This window comes from Homarus americanus, unplaced genomic scaffold (genome assembly GCF_018991925.1).
Source record: "Homarus americanus isolate GMGI-L3 unplaced genomic scaffold, GMGI_Hamer_2.0 scaffold56009, whole genome shotgun sequence".
NCBI classification, from domain to species: domain Eukaryota; kingdom Metazoa; phylum Arthropoda; class Malacostraca; order Decapoda; family Nephropidae; genus Homarus; species Homarus americanus.
The window spans coordinates 1395655-1418859 of NW_024739542.1; the positions used below are offsets into that span (position 1 = coordinate 1395655).

Sequence of the window (23205 nt, forward strand, 5' to 3'; positions counted from 1 at the left end):
ATAGATAAGAATGATTACTCTCAGTGGTGGTGGTGATCGTGGTAGTAATGGTGGTAGTGATGGAAGTGATAGAAGTGGTGGTGTTGTAATTACTGTTATTCTTAATGGTAATTAAAATAGTAGTAATAGTAGTAGTAGTTATAGGAGTAATGATTAAACTACTACTAATGCTACTACTATTACTACTACTACCACAACTACCACAACGCCTACGAAAGCTAAAACCTTATTCTACAATTAATTACACTACATCAACAGGCAGTCCACGTATACTTAATTTCCGAGTTATCATCAACCATTTTTCTCCAATCATAATTCTCGTTCTGTTCCCCACCGAGTTATGATTGGTGCTTCAGCTGGTGGTTTGGTCTCACTTGGGACTTCCCCTAAAATATTCTTTTCGAAACTTCCCCGGCTGATATTTCTTGGCCATGTCTTGAAGGTATTTCTTTTGACAGCCTCCCTCCCTCTGAGACACACTTACAGCCGCAGTCACACACATGCACAAGTCTACACGGGCTCACACACACACACACTGATAAAACTCAACCCAAAACCTAGCTCACTTCGGGTCGAGGGTCAATATATATACATGCCACATTTCATATTTTAGTGATTACAATTTTCAGGAGGATTTTGTTCTGCCTCGACGTTTATAGATATTGGTTTGTAATCCTGGTTAATACAGGCATTACATAAGGGTGAGGGGGATTACTGGATTACAATTGCTGGAGTAAAACGACAAAAACGACTTAGTTAATCTACATGGTGTTATTATTGTAGAAATATAAAACACTAATGTACCCCCGTCTCAGTATGTCTGTCTGCATTTCCTCCTGCTTTTCTTCATTCACAGGAACATTACACCAAGACACATTCTCTTTCAAGTAATTTCTATCCTCTTTCTATCATTTACGTATAGTTTCTATCTTGTAAATTCCATCCAAATATATTTCCTACCTCTCTTACCTTCTCTCAGACTTATCTAACAGCGCAGTATCACCGACATAGTTACAATATATGTAAACAAAAAATAAAAATGAAAAATATATCATGTTTAATTTTCATTCAAAAGTCAGCTATTTTTGTAATACATTGATATATTAAACAGGTATGTGAGTAATGTGAACTGCGGTATTATCATCAAATGTAAATAGACTGTACAGTAGTCATGATGTTCAAGTGTCAATAGAGTGAGATGTAGAGTTTAATTTATTATTTAAGATTATAATGGTGTAAAAAAAATTAAGAATATTTTTTTAAACGTATGATGAACAAATCTAACACCATAATCATCTATATTTACTTTACAGGGTTTTGAGTGAGGGCGGCCGTTACCCTGATGTTCTTCAATAACTATTAGACGTATTATCATAATATACAGTAACACATACAGCAGTTCAGAACATCATCAGTGCAGAAAAATCTATATCAAGGGAAGTGTTACTGGTATTACCCCCAACATCCATAGACAAAGAGTTTACAATATTACTTCGTTGAGAAAATCATTTATTGTAAAACTTTGACACAGGTTAATGAAAATTCAGACTGCGTAATAACTGTCCAAAGTGTACATTGCAAAAAAGTAGAAAAAAATAACTTTCTAAGATAAATGTGACGATAGAAAACTGGTGGATATTAATTATATGTATGTGTGAGGAAAATAATAACTGCTATAGTCGAGCAATGTGAAATTTGGTAATAAGAACAAAAAAACAAAAACAGACTCTGGTCCATGTGAATATTGTGAATGATCGATCACTTAAGTTAGAAGACCCTTAGTCCTTGTGAATAGACGATAACTACTAGAAACACAAACCCAACTCCATGTGAATTCTGAGAAGCTAATTGAAAAAAAACAAAATCCCAATATTCGTCAACAATGGAGGAATAAGTACAGACCCCTATTCCTGATGTATATTATATGATCATCTAAGGAATAGGTCCCCGCCATTTTGATTTTTGAGAAACCCATTAAGGTATAGATTCCAATCCGGTGAAAGTTAAGATATCGTTAAGAATCCATCCTTTTGATTGTATAGAAAACGCGAGAGAATAAAAGATTCCTAGTTCTTGAAAAAAGTGGAGTGATCGTTGGAAAAAAAGAAGGAGAAACCCTAGTCCCTGTGGGTCTTGTAAAACCAGTCACCAGTTGGATAAAACTCAGTCCCTGTGGAAATAAGGAAAATAAGACTTAGGTATTGAGAGTCATAAAGGCAGCCAAGCAGCATCGTCGTCATGGACCCAGCAAAGATTCTACAGATCATTACCAACAGCACTTGGATGGGTGAGTACACATTATCCGTCTCTCTCTCTCTCTCTCTCTCACAAACCCCAATTCATTTCGCTTTCTATGTCTTTAAACTTTACTTTCAATCGCACTGTTTATTTCCCTTGTGATGTTTTAGGCACGACCAGAGATAATCCACTTGATGATCTCTGCCACGTTAAACTCTCCATTCATCCGTCTACTAATTAAAAAACTGATCAGAAGAGGCGTGCAGCAGCGGTTACTCTACTGAGGAGCGAGATGGTAACTTGTATATTCCATGAAATACTGAAATGTGCATGAGGTTATTGTCAATGCCTGTATGATACAATGTGTGTGTTTGTATGTGTCTTTTACTATTCTTAATGTTGCATATATCGTCATATACCAAGTGTTTATTGTTTTGGTTGTCAATTACATACGTACGTTTTCCAGTTAGTGTATTACACACACACACACACACACACACACACACACACACACACACACACACACACAGCTACCTCCTCTTAATGCTCACACAAATACCTCCTCTTCCTTAGGTCTCTTATAGCCTGGCCACATGATATTACTTTATATTAATAAAACCCACTACACGATCTTTCACAGAAGGAAAAACTTACCCCCAGACTTGGACCCCCTGTACCTTTGTAATTTCGTCCTCAAACGCGAACAAAATACTAAATTCCTTTGAGTTATTGTTGATGAGAAACTTAACTGGAGAAACCACATACAAGCCATTCACAGTAAAGTCAATTAACAGTGCGGTATCATGTATCACACTCGACAGTCACTCACTCTCACAGCAATGAAAGAAATCTATCATGATCTTGTTTACCAACACCTGATACACTGTCACACACTATGGGGGGGGGGGCCTTTGGCTCTTCAAAAACACAGTCTCTGGTTACTGCACAAAAGAGAGTTGTACGGACATTGACCTACTTGAAAAAAAAACCCAGATAACACAAACGAAAAATTTGCTATATTGAAAATGTTAAAATTCGAAGATATTAACACCTACTGCTGAGTTCTCTTTGTTTACAAATCTATCAATCACTTGCTTGAAATAATTATTTCCAGTTCCGGAATAATCAGAGATACAACTTAAGGCACCCAGAGCTACTAAGACCACCCCCCATGCGCTCCTCTCAGTCCCAGACCTCCATAAAATATCATGGTGTGAAGGTGTGGAACAACTTACCCCCACCCATCCGAGCAAAGACTACGCTCCCTTCCTTTAAATCATCTCTTAAAAAATATCTATTGTCGAAGTATTAATATTTCTTGTAACACTTACTATATTTACAGTACCTGCTTTTATTGTACCATCAAAACCGTTTTATTGGAAATTATCATATAAATAAATAAGTAATTACCATTGCAATAAACATAATTGCCAACTAGACATAATCCTGACAGCTCTGTCCTCTTGTTCAACCTTATTACTGTACAACCCATGTTGTACTGCTCCCTCATTATACTTACAGTATGTTTTTCAATTCCACTGTAATTTATGCATATATAAATAAATAAATAAAAAATTAACTAAAAAAATAATAAATAAATAAAATAAATAAATATTGAAGTGATAACCGTGGTAACATTATGGGATGTTCTTATTACCACCATGCTATTGTACTATTCCAGATGATACTAAATGTTACATAATACTTCCTTGAGATAAATGTATAGTATAGCCTAAAAGAGAGCTCAGGTTCTCAACTGGCTCAGCCATGTTAATATTGCTATTATTATCCACTCTGTATCTGTGTTTTTCTGGCTAAATAAACCGTTTCAATTCAATTCAATTCAATTCCAAGCTGTCTAGAACGTCTCTATGGAATTATTTGTTCTCCATCTATGCTGTCGACTTCATGACAACACCAATACCTAACACACAAACAATTCAACTTGTTGTGTCATTTGAAAGTTCAGGCAAATGAAAAAATAAATAAAATGAAAGCAGCTTATCTTTGCAGCCCTTCCAGCTTATCTTACAGAAAGGGATTTTTTTCCGAGTATAGTATTCTAATACGTTAACTCTTATCCAAGGTTGACTGTTGGCTATTTCCCACACTGAGGACACATAAAACAGTATTCCTATCTACGACAATCTCACAGTCATCTTTGTATCAGCTACCCCCCCCCCCCTCTGATAAGCCTGCAAATTATTTACATGGACGTTTGCTGTTGAACATTGGACATTTCCTTGCTTTATATCTCATGTTTTTGTCGAATCTGATTTCTTTCTTTGTAATGACTTGCTCACTATATTCTGAACCATTTAAACATTTCTCAAGTGTTCCCCTATGAGTGTGTGTATTTTGTTGTCTTATTCAATTCCCTTAAATAACAAAAGCATCCTTAACGTAAATCGTAAATATGTTTTTTTGGGGGGGGAGCGAGTTACACAATATGGTAATTTTCTTAATAGCTCAAACATGTCATTATCTGATGAGTACGTTGATATAATGCCTGAGTTACAAAAAGAGATTCTACCTATATGTCACTAAAAAATACACCACAGTGGGATTACAGTATTATCATTTTTAGTGATATTTCATAGTTACTACAGTTACACATACTGTATCTGTATTAATGCCAGAGAAATGAACAAGATAGAGCTTTATAAATCTGTATATAATCAGTGGATTTTAAAGACTTTCTATTTACAATTCAAACTAGTATCCTTGATTTTTTTTAATTCAGGGAGTCAAATTTACCCTACCACCCCTCTTTATAACCACTAAACAAGAAAAACGAACACCTCCCCTTAAGTTGACTATTAAGAAAATCCCTGTACTATATATGTAAACTTACTACCATAACTTACGGTAGAGTTTTATTGTAATGTCAGTGTTATTTTAGCCGCCAGATATATGTCGTACTTTAAGGGAGCCACTTAGTTGGGTTCTCTCTGCCTTCCGGTGAGAAAATATATATATTGTGTTTACTTTTTGAAGAATTGAAACTATGAACGATATAGACACGACCCTGCTAAGTGAAAGATACTGTTTTATAAGATTTGTCCTCAATTCAAAGATTAATTTAATAGTTTTATCTACGGTGGTTGATGATTTATTTGTCAAAGATCAAGTTTCGTAGACGACTGTGTGATATACAAGGTGTTCGGAGGAGAACGTCAAAACATATTGACAAATTTAAATATATAATAATGTTTCGGTATCTATCACTACTTGGAAGACAATCTTACTCACACGACTGTTATTGGGAAGACAACATTACCACCACTGAGAAGACAATATTACACCCACTACCACCACTGAGAAGACAATATTACACCCACTACCACCACTGAGAAGACAATATTACACCCACTACCACCAGAGAAGACAATGAGAAGACAATATTACACCCTCTACCACCACTGAGAAGACAATATCACACTCACTACCACCACTGGAAAGGCAAGAGACTACAGGGAATGAGAGGGCAAAGTCACGAATTAACCGAAATATTTACAAGCACCTGGAGGAATCAGTCAACTCAATGTCCACTACAACTTAAAGTCCACAGTGGAAATTTGCCGCAGTAAGTCCATAACGGGAGCTTGAATTATGTGAACTTATCGTCGCACTACAAGAGGAGAGGAACAACAAAAGTCTTCACGGCCAACATCACTCCTCACGGTAATCTTAAGTCGTATAACTTGGCGGGAGGATTTGTCTTGGTGGGTATGCGTTTATTTTTTGGGGTTGTGATGTTTTAGTGAAATAGTTTTGTGTTTTGACATAATTTTTTTCACTCTTGTTTTTTTTTCTTTCTTTTGAATAGTCCGACTAAACGTTCTTTCTCATTTTCTTCTCATTTTCTTTGTTTCTCTTTCACTTTTTATTGATGTCTGTATCAGAGTTTTTATGTACGTCTCTCTGTTCTTCTATATCTCTCTTCCTCTCCCTCTTTCTCTCTGGAAGTATGCTATAAAACTCCTCATTCGTGTACCTCCCCGTCTATGTACGAACCTCCATTCCGCTATCGCTCCCCAGTAAGTGGAGTGGCCATCACTATACGGCGTCTCCTTCCTTACTACCGACGCCTTCCTGAGAACCTCACAGTGTTCCAGGCTTGCCTCAACTCTTCTGAAGGAAATAGATCCCACATTCCAGGCTTACAAATTTTACAAAGGATACCAGTTCAATCTTGTATGATGTGTGCTGGCGGTTCCTTGTTACAAGAATTCATTCTCACGCATAACATATTGTGTTGGGTACATATTTCTTAAGGTCTAAGGTGAATCAGTGTGTGTTGGAGGAAGGAGTTGCGGTTATGGCCTTCGTACAGAATTCTAGAAAGCAAGAATATTGAATTTAAGGCTAAGATGAAATAAATTTTATTTTATTTGGTATGAAAGGGATATGGTTTACTAATTAACTGAAGAAGGGGGGTATATTATCCACTACAAAGCAGGTTACTTTGGACGAGTCATCTAACTTTCAGCGCCCAATTTACGGCGAAATTTCACTCAGTACTTCATTCTAGTTTCTGGGTTTAGTCGCTATACGAAATTGAATTAAATTCGAATTTTCAGGCCAGGATAAAGGGCAGTGTTATATTATCATACCTGTGTGTCCAGGTTCTTATGAGGCATGAGGTTGACCTACATTCCAGACTCCAGGTTAAATGCAGCTTGACACTGACTACCATCTTCCACATGTCAGACGCCGACGAGGTATGGGGATGGATTATATTCCACTTTCCAGGGTGAGATGAGGTATAAGGCTGGATTACACTCCAGTTTCCAGGCCAGCATGAAAGCGACTAATATTCCACTTTCCAGACACAAGCAACGTAAAGCTGAGAGAACAGACACACAGACGGGAACAACACAACTTGTTTTTTGTTTTGCTTATTTTATTAAACATGAAGAGTATTTACGGTTTAATTCTAGACGATAACACGAGAGGTAACCATTACGGGATAACTGTTAAGACTCTGGTGGATGTTCGTTTATTGCTCAATGTTGTCGGTGAGGAATATCGCTCTCTCGCTCGCTCCTTTAATGTGCATTTGCGAACTTGACTATTTGCATACTGTCGAATTTATATTTGTTAGCTTTTCATATTTTTTTAGCCATCTATTTTACTTGTTTCGTTATATTTTTCATTTATGTATTTTTTACTCGGTAATTTATTGGTTTATTCAATTATTTATTTGTTTACTTACAGTATATATAATATTCATCTGACCTGATGTTAGATGTAACTCATTATTTAGAAGTTCTTTATGTCGAAGTTTTCCTTATTCTTACAGATTACTTCTTTAACAATTTCTATCGCTGATTTACCCACTGCCTTAATATCATATCGAATATTAACAGTATTAAATATTTCCTCCCACAAGACGGAGAGAAACAGGAATATTACATTATCATTTTCACCTGATTATTACACCTGAATTTCTTCCCTTACATAATACACTAATCAACTTGAAACATTAAGGGGAATATCCGGGTCAGCCCTCCTCTTCCCCCCCTTCTTTTCCCCACCTCCCCCTTCTTTTCCCCTCCTCCCCCTTCTTTCCCCCTCCTGCCCTTCTTTCCCCCTCCTGCCCCTCTTTTCCCCTCCTCCCCACCATAACCTTTGTCCTCTTTCTGGTTTATATTCTCTTTACGTTTTAATCAGGTCAAAGGTCAGGAAGGTTATTACGTCGCTGACCGTTTGACCTGATTTAACTGTGGGTGAGCGTGGGTTAGTGAGAGGGTGACTGTATAAGAGTGTGGGTTAGTTTTGATGAGTATAGGTTCGTGTGGGTGAGTATATAAGAGTGTAGGTATATATGGTATGAGTGTAGGTTAGTGTGGGTTCCTGCGGGTAAGTGTGGGTTTGTATGGATGAGTGTAGGTTAGTGTGGGTTCCTGCGGGTAAGTGTGGGTTTGTATGGATGAGTGTAGGTTAGTGTGGGTTCCTGCGGGTAAGTGTGGGTTTGTATGGATGAGTGTAGGTTAGTGTGGATTCATGGAGGCTCATGACATTGGAGAAGATATTCGAAAATGGATTAGGGTGTAGTTACAGGACAGGAAACAGCGAGTAAGCATGAACGGCACTAAATCCGATTGTGGTAACGTAACTAGCGGAGTACCCCAAGGCTCGGTACTTGGGCCATTATTATTTATTATATTCATAAACGACATAGATATCGGCGTAGACAGCAACTTAAGTAAATTTGCTGATGACACTAAAATGGGGCGTGTAATTAAATCTGACGAGGACTCCGCAAAATTACAGAAAAATCTAAACAAATTTTTCGAATGTTCTGAAAAATGGTAGATAAAATTTAATGTGGTCAAATGTAAAGTACTTAGTCCAGGAGATGTAAACAGAGAAACCAGATATAAGATGAACAACGTGGTTATAGAGAAATCCGAGTGTGAGAAAGAATAAGGAGTAATGATAAGTAAGAATCTTAAGCCAAGTCAACAATGTGTATTTGCTCGAAAAAAGGTTAACAAAGTACTTGTGTTCATATAAAGGAGTGTTAGTTATAAAACTAGAAAAGTTATCCAAAAACTATATCTCGCGCTTGTGAGACCTCACTTGGATTACACGGTTCAGTCCTGGCCACCGTAGTACAGAATGAATAAAGAATCCCCAGAGAGAATTCAGAGGAGAATGACAAGACTAATCCCGGGCATTAGGAATCTTGAGTACAGAGACAGGTTAAGGCATCTTAATTTGCACTCCCTCGAGTCGTAGAGTGAGGGGCGATATGATCGAGGTATATAAATGAAAGTCGGGGCTAAACATAAGTGATATAACAAAGGTACTCAAACTATCCAACCAGGAGCGAACTCGTAGCACTGGTTTTAAATTAGACAAATTTAGATTATGCGCGAATAGGCAAACATTGGTTTGGAAATAGAGTAGTGGATGAGTGGAACAAGTTACCAAACATTTTCATTAACTCGAGTACGTTGTATAGCTTCAAACATAGGTTGGATGGATATATCAGCGGTCGGGGTTGGTTCTAAACGGGACTGCCCAGTATGGGCCAATAGGCCCGCTGCAGTTTCCTTCATTCTTTTGTTCTTATGTGGGTTAGTGTAGATAAGCGTGGGTTGCTATCTATGAGTATGGGTTATTGTGGATTTGTATGGGTGAGTTTGATATTAGACATCGATGAGTGTGATAGCAGTATTCATGGATGAATCCGTGTAATAATGTCAATAGAACAATATATTTTCCTTGTTACAATTTTTATTCAATATATTGATGATGGCTCTGACCAATCACTGGGTTATATTATTCATTTTATAGCGATACAACTTGTTTTCAATATTTTATTTTTGCGTGGAATTCATCAGTAATAAAGCCTTTTGATTACTTTGACTGCCCCTTGCTTTATCCATGAGAGAGAGAGAGAGAGAGAGAGTGCCTTTTTTCTCTCACGCTAACCCATGATTCAGTTTCCATGATAAAATTGTGACACCTGATCACCACTACACCTTAACATTATTAATTACACAGGGTATTAAAACGCATACAATAATACCCACGTATCCGTTTTCATGCAGAATAATAATTTATAAATTGTATTTGAAAATTTCATGTGCCGAGAGTTATGAGGTCATAAAGCGGTGTTCCATTATATTTAATCTTGTCAAAAATGTTCATTCAACATTTTATATTCGTCGCAGAGATCCCCCTAAAAAAATTTTTTATTTATACACATGTTTATAGCAAACTCATTGTTTTTTTTTCTTTTGTACATGTATGATTTATTTAGAGCGGGAGAGATACTTTTGACGGGAAATGTGAAATTCTGGTAAAATATTTATTGTGAGGTGAATAGTTTGAAGAGGAGCACGTATATTAACACTATAGCGATAAAGCATTTTGCAACTGTTTACCAGCGAAATAAAAATATTTGACAGGGAAGCCAAAGGACGTGACTCATTTTTGAAAACCCTCACGAAATAATCAAGAAAAATGGAAATATTTCTCAAGATAACAAGTTTGAGTATTGAATTATTTAGGGTTACATAAGCTACGACTACTGCTCAGGAAAAGAAGAGTTGAATCCCTTTAATTTATCCTGGAGCCAAAGGAGATACTGTGTGGGTCTTAAGGAAATCAACATACGCGAATGGCTTCTGCAAATTTAAACCCCCAGGAGTGAGTGTTTACCCTGACTAGATACCAGCAGATTGGACATTGAATATTCTACTGCCACATTTATAGCAAATATTTAAGAAATATTTCTTAATTCCGACTGAAACTTCTACCATTCCAAAGAGAATTTTAAAAGATTCCGTTTGTAGAGTGTATACACATACTTGCTGAATCAGACTGGTGAAATTTTTTCTAACATGTTACACGAAGCGACATTTTTAAACCTAATTCCTCAAAGTCCCCAATGGCAACAGACTGCAGACACGGCCGTGGAAGTATGTGACGAGAAAGCTATACTCATGAGGACGGCCCTCATAATACCTCTGGCTCACAAAAACAAAGATGGCCCGCACATTTACTGTAGGTGGCCCTTATGGTATTTCTGAGTCCTTTAGGGTATTTGTGACAGAGATAAACATTCCTGGGGGAAATCACTTTAGCTTAGATATCCACACCTGGCAACACTCTTTTTGAAGTTGCCCCCCCCCCCCTAGGGATACTTGAAGGAGAGATGGTGATACACACAACTGGCCAGACTCTACACCGGAAGCTAACCCTTTAAAAAAGATTCTTATCTCTCTCTCTCTCTCTCCTTTCCAGAGTTCACACTTCAACTCCCTCCTCCTCACCAGTTTCATTCGATTATCTCTCCTTTCTCCCTTTCATCTGCTCTTTCACTTCCTTCTTGACTCTATCTCTGTTTTGTTTTTTCACCTCTATCAATTTTCTACTTACCAGTCTCTCTTCCTCGGTGTCTCTTTCACACATATACTTTCCCTCCCTTTTCTTTGTTCACTCTATCCTCTACTCCTCACCGTACTTTCTCCCTTTTCCACCCTCTCTCCTCTCCTTTCATCAACCTTCCTCTTATTCCTTGGACGTTTTCTCTCCATATCTCTCTCATTCATTCTACCTCCCATATTCTTACACCCACCAAGTGTCATGGTAAATAAATCTATGAACCAAGAGAGAGAGAGAGAGAGAGAGAGAGAGAGAGAGAGAGAGAGAGAGAGAGAGGGACAGCAGCTTTAAATACTTTTAAGAAATACGCTTCCTAAGGATTACTGTACACAAACAAAACATTATTTTTTTTCCTATAATTAATGAGGGGGATATTGTTTATAGTTCAATAAGGAGGACAAAGAGAGACGTAAGTTTAAGATACATTAAAAAATAGCAGCGGCAAGAAATTAATGGATAATACCGATAACGACGCCAAAGAGAAATTGTGAACGTGTCCAGGGTGTTTGATTGTGTGTCTGCGTGTGTGTGTGTGTGTGTGTGTGTGTGTGTGTGTGTGTGTGTGTGTTCGTGCGTAAGAGTTCGTTTGTTTACGTTGGCAGGTTCGAGCGTGTATATGAACAGTTAACCCCAGAAAATATTAGCTTTTTCTAAGTTAATATATCGACCTCCCGTGAGTGTAGAGTTATATGACCTTCTACCCATTAAAGCCAAGAGCAGTTGGTAGCCCTGGTAAAGTATGTATCCTGCTGAGCTCAACAACACCTCCTACGCTCCTATAACTTCCCTGAACACATTAGGTGACATACAAACGATCGAAGGAGGAAAAAAGAAAAGAGAAAAGTTCTTCAAGAAAACACGAAACGATTCAAACCGTTTGATCATTTACTTCATTACAACAAAATGAAATGAACGAAATGATCATTGGCCATTAGATAGCAATTGACATAAGAACTGTGAATAATTAAGAGTTGTAAGTCAGCTAAACTGCCTGAACAACTTCAAATAGTAATGAAGGCATAGTGAATATTTTAACTTTGTTTCACCGAGAATACTACTCCACAATACTCCACAGACTGTTGAAAGTTTAATCGGAAACTCATTATGGAGAAAACTGGAGTCAGCCGATTTAACCGACCAATTACTCATATTTTGTATAAGAGCAGCAGAGAGCGTCTTCTTCGTACTCTTTTCTTATTATACTTCTACTACTACAACTGCTATTATTACTATTACTATTTATAATAATAATAATAAATAATATTAATAATGTACAGAAGAAAGTTTTGCGGATTATTACTAACATACAAAAGTCAACGCTTTGAGCATGAATCGCACCTTTCAAAGTGTAATTAAGAAAATTACTGCTAATTCGAAATATTTATTGAATCACTATTGAAAAAAAGACACGAAGAGATCAGCCCTTACGGAAAACAAACAAAATGAAATCACAAACAAATCCACGCTTTCGGAAAACACATTCACCACTAATTTTCGTTTTACTAATTATTATGCACAACAAGACAAATAACACCAAACATATAAAGCAACGGATAATAATGACCATTTTATAAACAGTAGAATTAAGCATAAACACCACATATTCCCATAAAGGTGTTGTTTTAGATGAACGTTACGGGGAAGTAGTGCGCTTGGCGGAAGAACCACTCGGCTGAACTGATAGATCTCTAATAGTACTCTATTTCCCCCCAACATAACCACTTTAATTTTGATCACCTCTGCCTCTCTCCTCACCCGAATCTCCCTTTATGGAGAGATGGATCGCCTAGGTCTCTCCTTTTATTCTACACCACCTACACTCACAGTTACTCACCCTAACTTACGTATACACACACACACACACACACACACACACACACACACACGCTGTAAAACCTAATTTTCGTATCCTAATAATTTTCCTTTTTACCTGATAATAAAGTCTTTTATCCATACCTCAGAGTATTAATGTATAACTTAACTGTAACTTGGACCACCGTCTTTGTGTCCAAGCTAAACTTCATTGTTTCATTCACTAATAAATAAAAATGTAACTGACATATAAAACAAACAATATTTAGTCGCTGGCAAAGTGTGAGAGAGACCCGCGCTTGTTTTTACTCTATTAGTTAACACGTACATGTAAATGAAGGGGTGCAGCGGTGGCCGAGTAGATTCAGCGCTCGCTTCCTGTCCTAACGGTCGATGATTTGATCCCAGAGCACCCACAGTCCACCCGGCTGTCAATGGGTGTCTAACTTTATAGTTTAGGAAGTGAAGGCGATCGAGTGCAATGCCAGTCACTTGTGTACCGAGAGCTTAGTATACAGTGTTAAATTCACACCATCCCCGACGGGCCGTCAAGTCTATGGGTCTCGCTTTCACTTTTATTCTCACACGTACATAAATTGGATACAACTGAATGTCACTGAAGGATTTTTCCCTCGGGCGTGAGATACTGAAATAAACTACAGTCGAGTGTCAGTGGAAGGCCGTTTACCCGGGATAGTGACGTGGTGAGTGTTGTTAGGACATTGTAAACCTATATCTCTACAGTTAAACAACATAGCAGCCTGAAGCAACATCGCCGCTGGCTGCCTGTGGTGGATCAAAGTGGATGGTCTCACGTCCTGCCCGGGTGTGTGTATGGTGGGGGACTGTCAATTAGTATTCATGGTGTACCAGCCAGGAGGCCACTAACGTACTAGATCCGGGGTTCACATGTTACAACAACCTGGACACCTACAGTATCTCTCCCGGATGATTGGTGTGATTACACCAGGGGTACATATGTCATACTTTCCGTGCGCTGTCTTTGATGTTTGTCAGGGAGAAAAATTACACTTGGATGAAAACGTAAAGAGTGGCAGTGTGGATATAACACGTTGTAGACAAAGAGTTTCCTTCGTACACAAAGAGGCACCGTCACTGGCATTACTCTCGACAGACCATCACCTCCCCTTTTGTAAAATCAGGTACCTACATTATTTACAGTTGGGTGGACTATGGATAACCAGTATGCAAACCAGACATCCTCAAGAAGGGAGACGAGTGCTGTATTAACTCAGCCGTCGCCTCCCTCACTCCGGGGTTATATATTTCACAAGGACCTCATACGATTGTTGTAGTGATTACACTGAGGGTAAATATGTTGCAACCACATGGCCATCTATCTCTCGCAGATGACTTTTATGGCATTTTTCACGTCCCTTTTATTTTCTGCATTTCTCAGACGACTACTGTGATGAATGAGCAAAGGGGTGGGGGATATATAGGTCACATCCCTATTGGTGCTCGTCCCTCCCTCCTGACTGATAAGGATATTAAAGACAAGATGATTTGCACTTTATCATTCTTCTCATAATTAGCTACTACTGTTAACAATCTTATGTTAAATTCCCTCTCCTTTCCATTCTTCATCCAACTCTCTATTTGCTTTCTGTTCTCTTCTCCCTTTCTCTCTCTCCCTTTCTGCGATTTGGAAGCCATGGGATCTTCTCCTTGTGTTATCTCTTCTTTCATTTTATATTTTCTCTATCTCTCTCTCACCCTTAGACCCTCTTCGACCTCATCCTGTCTTCCATATCCATCCGAATCCTTTTTAACTCTCTCTCACTCTTATCCATTATCTTATATTTCTCACTACTATGTTACCATTCCCTCTCTCCTACTCATTCTCACCTTAAGTTTATCTACCTCTATCTCTCTTTCTCTTCGTTCTTACCTTATCTCCTTGCACTGCATGTCCTCTCTTGTCTCACTTCCTCTCTTCTCCTCTTCCATCTCTATCTATCCTTACTTCGATCTCTCTCTTTTTCTCTCTCTCTCTCTCCCCTTTTGTTCCCCCTCCCTTGCCCATTGTGTATCGTTTGACAGACCCTATCCACAACATACAAAAAAGGGAAAAAGAAAACAAAAAGAAAACAGAAAAACAGTTTTGTCAGAGAGAATTGTTATCCTCTGTAAAACTAATAAAGGTGAATATTTCTATCGTTTATTTGTTTTATTCCTACTTGCCCTCAGACGTCATGCTAGCGGCAATAACGATGGGGTACTATTTTAAAATGTTTAACAATATCGAATAACTCTTAAGTTTTTCTTCTTTATATTCACTTCATGTTTTATTGAGGATCTTCTCAAAGTGAGCAAATCAAAGCGGGAGGAAGAAGATAAAAAAGGAAGTGAATGCCATTGGCAACAGCACATAAATGAAATCCCGATCAAACAGTGATAAACAGAAAGAAATGTTCCTCTTCTTCTACACCGCCGTCAACCACACAAGAGGGCACTGGGGCCGTGAGCTTTACCTAACTGAACGGTGCGATACTTTCACGATAAAAATTAAATAAACAAATTTGGTATAAAAGAATGCGAGTGTTCGCACGCACGCACGCACGCACGCAGAAAGTGAACAGTGCTTAAGTCAGTGAAAAACAACCCGGCAGTAACAGCTGAGTCTTACCCAAGCTAACCATCACACAGTGAGGTCCCAGGTACCCAGTGATAATTGCCCCTGAGACTCCACAACACCAGCTATGTGTTAATCCGTCCACGATAGGGAGGCCTGGGACCACACCTCACTCACTTGAGTGAGTGAGGTCCTGTGACACCTGACCATGTAGTGTCCCCATGATGCTACGACACCACGTAGTGAATGAGTTGCTACAGCATCATGTGAGGTTCCTCATAACACCATCCGCGAGGGAATTACTGCACCACGTGATGACCCTCATAACACCATCTGTGAGAGAATTATGACACCATGTGATGCCTCTCATAACACCATCTGTGAGGGAATTATTACACCACATCAGGCCCCTCATACAACAGCGGTGAGGGAATTACTACACCACATCAGGTCCCTCATAAAACCATCTGTGGGGAAACTACTACTCCACGTGATGCCCCTCATAACGCCATCTGTGAAGGCGTTACTACACTACGTGTCTGCTGTTCAACACCTCAGCTCACATGATCTACGTGACCTCCACTGTAAATATTAATCTGTATGTTCACTGTATGTTCCTTTACCTTTCTCTAATGAAGGCTTTTGTTAAACCACCAATGTCAATGTATGTAATAAGTAATTTATGTCCAATGTATATTTTCAGCCTTCGGGCTGCAGAACTTTTTCAGAACTTTTTCAATAAACCGTTAATTATTATTAATATTATTATTATTACATTTTTTCTGGCAGGTTATTGGCAAAGTAGTTGATTTTACAAAACTTGTTCCTAAACAGACAAATTTCGATTCTTTACAGAAAGACAAACATACCGATTACTATACCCCTCTTCCACCCCTCTACCAGGAGATATTAAAGGGGGTTTAAACGGCTAATAACTGCCTCAATAAAACAAAAACAAACACCGCAGTAGAAGTAAACGAAACCAACGGACACAAATATAAAGATAATAATGTAACTTAAGTGATCTATGACAGTAACGAACAACAAAGTATAACAGATGCTAATGAGACACTTACCAGACACAGCAAGTCCTCCAAACACTCCGTGGCCACCATATACTCCGTCACCTGGGAATAAGGACGTGTTAATGAGAACAGGTGAAGTACTTTTAAAGAGAATCGCATCATAGCGATAATTTAAATGAATATTTCTGATTTTTTTTTACTTTGAAATGATTTGTATATAACAGTGATAATGCAGATAAACATGGTACAAATCACCAGTGTTAAACTAACTTAATCCTACCTAACCTAACCTAATGTAACCTAATATGCACAACGTTTGGTTATGTTAAGATGACGAAGGACATCTTATATGAAAGAGACAAATTAATATTCATACTAATATCCACAGTCATACGAATAAAAAATATACCTATATTTCACAAGAGAGTCTGTTGGGTATTACCCCTGAGTACTGTGCCATCACACTTAGATATTTTAGGTATCATACTGAAGGGTTTGAGAGATTAAGAGAGTTATAAATAAGCTATTTATTTGTCCTCCGGGAAGTCGGACAATTATATCTGGAACAGACGACACACACACACACGGTCAAGATATAGTCATGAATTTCCTAACATTACGTGTAAACACCAGTGTTAATGCTGGCTTACCATAGACCCTAGTGATGTCGTAGGTGTGTCCTCCATAGCCGCCTCCACCAAGTATTTCCGATATTTTTTAAGAGCGTGACTCTCAGTAATGGAAATGCCTTTGGTTCTTTTTTAAGTTAGTTGATTTTCTACAGTACAGTGTAATTCCCGAAGAGTTCATACAGTGTTGCACTATACAGAGATTGAAGTAAGTAGAAAGAACAATTGAAAGAAATAACACAAGAGAAGTAAGAGTATAAGAAAAGATAAGAGTAGAGTATGAAGAGAGAGAAATCGCCCCTCGTACAAGACCAGCAACACTCAGTCGCTTCTGTCTGTATGTCTCTCACCACACACCAATCAACTCTTTGACAAGAGTCATGTGGAGGTGGTAGGAGTGTGGCGGCAGCGGCTGAGCGACGGTGGCGGAGACGCAGGCGGAGGCGCAGGTGGATATGGTGGTGGTGTGGTAATAATGGTGGTAATGTGGTAGTGGTGGTAGTAGTGTGGTGGTGGTGGTAGTAGTGTGGTGGTGGTGGTGGGAATTACAGCTGTGAGTTTAAGGATCATGTGGCTGACTTGGTAAGGCTAGCTGTCTCAGTGTCTCTCCGTGGCATTAACTGAGGTAATTGTGTGTGTATGTGTGTGTGTTATCTAGTGTAAGCCAGTGCACTTCTGCGTGTATGTGTGTGTGTTTGTGTGTGTGTGTGTGTGGATACGTATACGTGTATTAAAAAGACTACGTATTGTTATGTAATAATTGTACAATGGCACGGTTTCATTCGTGAATACAAAGAGCAGATATGTGTATTAATAAATAAAGAAATAATATCATTAACTTGTTTTTAAAATTTGCTTTGTATAGTTAAATTGTAACATATATAAACCTTGCACTCTGAATTCTGAACATACAGGATATTCCAGGTTTAGTCGCCCTGAGCAAGCTACAGAAATTATTTGAGGGAACGCAACTAAACGACCGATACTACAACACAATGTTTTCGTGTATTCTGAGAATAATTGCAAAATGGCCGTAATATCAAGTACATATATGATTGTTTTATATGAAAATTTGAAATGCTGTGTAAGCATTAGTAAATACGGATGAATATAATACAAACCGTAAGTGAATAGCATCATATTAACCTAGGCAACCTAACCTTACTTAACTTTTTTAAGCTAACTTAAACTATTTTAGACTAACTTAATCCAGGCAAAGCTTTGGAATGCAAATATAGCTGAATCCAATCTAAATCCTTTAATGATCAGTTTTATGATATACTGTATAACGAAACGTAACCTTCATTTCGCATGTTAGTCCATTACCTTTGAACAGTTTATCGAATGATTATACAAGGAATGGTTTTCGAGTCATTATCAGACCATAACCCATAATTGGACAGGTGACTGCACAGTGCACACTACTAATCTTCCAATGATAAATTTGTCCCTAATTTCCGGAACCTGGTGCGTGTTGTCCATTGTTCGAAGCTGAGGACTGGATGTGTATTTCCTCCATCGGTTCCTGCCTTTGACAAAACAATACGGCTCTATTTATTTACCTCCTAGCTAGCAATGGTACATGCGCATGCGTCATGAGGTTGTCTGTTTGTGTTATTTCGAAATCATATTATTGTACTGCAGCCACCTCGAATCTCATTACCTCATAATGTGAACCGACCCTTGTATGACTCCTGGCTAAGTGCTACGATCTTAGGTTGTTGACTCTCAACAGTTATCTGTGATTATGATTGTGTTTTCGACCGCATAAGGATGACCTTACTGGGTGCGGTTGCCTTGTCAGGTCGTTTTTTTAGGCAGGCTATATTTAGGACACCTTTTCTAGCCCCCCTCCTCATGTGGGGTGAGCAGGGTGGCTCCTCGAAAGGGCTGCTCAGTCGCACAGACAGGACCGGGTTGCATTGCTGCCTAAATCCCAGTGCATAAACGACTATTTTATCTGTGCTGCCCATGTGCAGAGTTGTGACTAGAGTCTCCCGGCAGTCATCTCTGCCTGTCCCCGTGGCTACTCGTCCGCCGCCATTGGACTTTTGGGGGTATAAGGGTTTTTGTGATGATGAGAGGTATGATGAGCTGGATGATGTCTGTGTGTGAGTTGATTTATGTGGTGAGGCAGGAGCGCAGGCTACAACCACACATCTTGGCTCTCCCTTTTCCTGATCCTGTGGTGCAAGTGTTGCAATGCCGGGGGAGAGGGAGAGTTGCAATGGACTGCAGATAGCCCAGTTTGTTGGGCTTTCCCTCAGTAGCCTGTCCATCAGGCATTGCCATCATCCGGCAGTGTAGTCGTTGGGTTTCCACGGTGGTCACCTCTTCCACCTGTACCGCCGTTGGGGTCTTGTTGGAGCTCTGTAAGCATGTCTGCCTGATGCGTGACTCCACCGCAGATTTTTCGTTCGTGGTTTACTCCCGCATCCTTATACCCACCAAAGTTTATCTGCAAGGCAGCGGGACAATGGTTGGTAGGTGCCAGAGCGTATCCACATGCCAGTAATCCTATGCGCAGTCCCTCTGGGGCCCATTGCTACCCCGAGATCACCTGCTGGTCTAGCCTGGGCCCACGAGGCACCAAGTTACCGTGTGTTGCCACAAGGAGGCACAGTAGGAGTCTTGTTGGTGAGGAGACTGTATACTGGCAAGGGAAGACTTTTGCAAGTTGCTTCCCTGTTCGCCATGAAGGCTAACCAGCGGCAGCAGCCGAAAGCGAGAAGGAGCAAGCAGTGCTTATACCCTAACACTGACATAATGCAGCCACACTAGACGCATTTCACCACCCTGTGTGTATGGTATACACACACACACACACACACACACAAAATACCATCATCACTAGCATCATCAACAGTATCACCATCACCACCATCATTATTACCATTAAGAGAACTTCCATTATCATCACTACTCTTATTCACCACCACTACTGTCCCTCCCATCAAAACAGTCATTCAGCGCAGGAAGAAAGTCGGTTATCTTCAGGAGAAAAAGGTTGGTGCCAGGAAAGAACCTTGTGAAACACCAGTTTTGATAGATCTATAATCTCAATGATAAGTTCGACAGCCGAGTGAATCAACACTTAAGGTTCGCCGATTCAATCCCGGGGTACCCTAATCCACCCGGTTATCAATAAGGACCTAACTTTAACACTGGGGATTAAGCAGCCCCCTTTGTATGCTGTATCCACACTGTCCCTATCAGGTCCATACTCATTTATTAACTCATATATTGACTCATAAATAACCTTCGTACGTTATTTTAGTCACTGACTCTCTCACAGTGACTCATAAACAGGCGCTCCTACACGTCTCTGTGGTGTTCAAGAGAGCTGTATCCTGCAATGATTTACAGCTACCGCCAGTCTCCTCTGGGAACGATCACTGATTTACATAGTTATTATGATTGACGCAAAAATCATACTCCTGGCGCCGAGCCTTTAGCATAAGGTAATATGAAGTGACGTTAATATCCTGATAGGAGTTGACTTACCGTGACGTTAATGACATGACATAATGTGATATAGTGTGACGTTAATTAAATCACAGGAAGTAACTTAAACATTCGTTGAATAATTGATACAAAGAAACATTAAGTAGCGTTAATTAATTCACACTAGGGTTCTTATAATGATATTAATTAAATCGAACTCTATTTTCGTCAGTTCCTCTTTTTCTATTGATTTGAACTGAAGACATCTGATTTTTTTTCTTCATACAAGTTCTTCCAAGAAACTGGGAAGACAGCATATTGTCCGTGTGATTCTCCTCTCGTTTTATTCTTTATTTTCGTCTTTTTTTTTCATCAGCAGTCAACTTTTGAAACGCAGGTCAATTGCTCATACTGAAAAGGTGATCAAGTTGAAAATTGAAGTGAGAGCAATTTAGATCCAATATGTCCAGACTCATTATATTTTTGTCTTTATTTATTGTTTTTACTCTTCGTTCCATTCGACTCACCGGCTCCTGAACGTTAAAGATCATAGTGTATTGAGGTGAAGTTGACAGTGGCTTGGTAAGAGAGTTAAACATCTGAGCTTAATATCCGTGTCCCCTTCATCGGGAGATTATGGGGACACACACACTGAGTTGTCTCACCAATGTCGGCTTTTATAGTTCTGTTTACTCGTATATTGTCGAATGAACCCATGACATGGTATTCGAGCTGACTAAATCTCCCTGAATCTATCTATCTACATCACTCCCCACACACAGAACCTCGATCAACGGATTTTCGTTAAGAGAACATGAAAAAATAGTAATTTAATCCATACTGTATAATAGTAATTTTAGTTTCAATCGCCTCTAACTCACACACATCACTGGTTCCTGGACGCCCCTCCTCCTCCTCACTTGGAGTGCGTCATTCACCCTTTCCTTCCTTCTCATTCTTGGTCTTTCCCTCTCCCTCCTGCCATCTACCTTAGAACTGTACACTTTTTTATATCAATATTTTCCTTCCTCTTCTCTCAATATGTCATGGCCACCTGAACAGACCCTGATCCGTTCTCTGCCCAACACTTCTTTTACTTCCATACTTCCCCTTTATTTCTGTGTTTCTTATAATCTGTATCCTCTTTATCTCACATATTGCTCTCAACAACGCCATTAACGTTGCTTCTAATTTCACTTCCCCCTTACATCTAGAGTCCGGTTTACATACTATGATAATAATGTCAAGTCAACGAGTCTCTTTGTACATACATACACACACACACACACACACACACACACACACACACACACACATACACACATACATATATATATATATATATATATATATATATATATATATATATATATATATATATATATATATATATATATATATATATATATATATATATATATATATATATATACGTATAGTGTATGTATCTCAAACCCACACAAGTGAATTAATAATAACAATGTTTTCAGTAGTATACTCAAAGGTTTCACTGAACATATACGTCAATACAAGCACAACAATAACAATTATACATTGCTACAACTCGGCTATATTTCTACAGAAGCCATAATGGCTCCTTTCCGCTCCGCGTAAAAGTTTGAAATAAGACACACCAGGTGCTGTATGGTGCACCCAGGGAAGGTCTGTTATGGGGCAGCCATGGAAGGTCTGTTATGGTACAGCCAGGGAAGTTGTGTTATGGTGCACCCAGGGAAGGTCTGTTATGGGGCAGCCATGGAAGGTCTGTTATGGTACAGCCAGGGAAGTTGTGTTATGGAGCAGCCAGGGAAGGTCTGTTATGGTGCAGCCATGGCAGGTCTGTTATGGAGCAGCCAGGGAAGTTCTGTTATGGTACAGCCAGGGGGAAGTTCTGTTATGGAGCAGCCAGGGAAGCAGTTGGAGACAAAGAACTGTAGATAAACTGATCACGAGAGAAGAGAACAATTAATCTGGACACAAGGAGAATATACTGAAGAAAGATGTAATGAAGGAGAGAATAGAAGATCAAGATGTGGTAAAAAAAACTTGTTTACTTGAAAGATAAAGAACGATATGGAAATCTTAAGGGAGGAACAATTCACAGGACTGGGTGGATTCTTGAAACGATAATATGTTGTACACTGATGGGCGAACAGTAAACTTTTTCATGCGGTGCGTTGGATCATAATTCCTTTTGAATTATTAGTTGATATGTATGGAAATATCATGTTATCGGTTAAATAACCCCTAAGTGTGACCCGCCGGAACACACTGGGCACACTGATAGCTCTTATCCTATAAAAGTTTCATCGATTTCACGCGAACTCCTTGTATTGTTTTTTTTTGTTTTTTTTTGTTTTATTGTTGTACAAGCAGGCCAAAATTTAAAGACCAATCAATTAGAAAGTAATGAAAGCGTTTGACGGGCAAATTTGTAAACAAAGTTGAAGGAAACTTTATGAAAAATATGTTTGCAAAATTGGTGTAAAAATTAAGATACACTTCAAGATTTCAATATGAGTAGGAAGAAACCGTACGACGGCCTCGATATGTGAAT

At 38.9% G+C, this 23205-nt stretch overlaps 1 protein-coding gene across 1 annotated transcript in view; it reads left to right on the forward strand.

The window, feature by feature from the left end:
- Positions 1-1319: 1319 nt before the first annotated feature.
- Positions 1320-23205, forward strand: part of LOC121874807 (putative neural-cadherin 2) — a 97163-nt gene continuing 75277 nt past the window's right edge. The window contains exon 1 of the mRNA XM_042379094.1: positions 1320-2287. Coding sequence (XP_042235028.1) covers positions 2239-2287 — 49 coding nt within the window. The 5' untranslated portion in view covers positions 1320-2238. The remainder of the gene's footprint in view (positions 2288-23205) is intronic.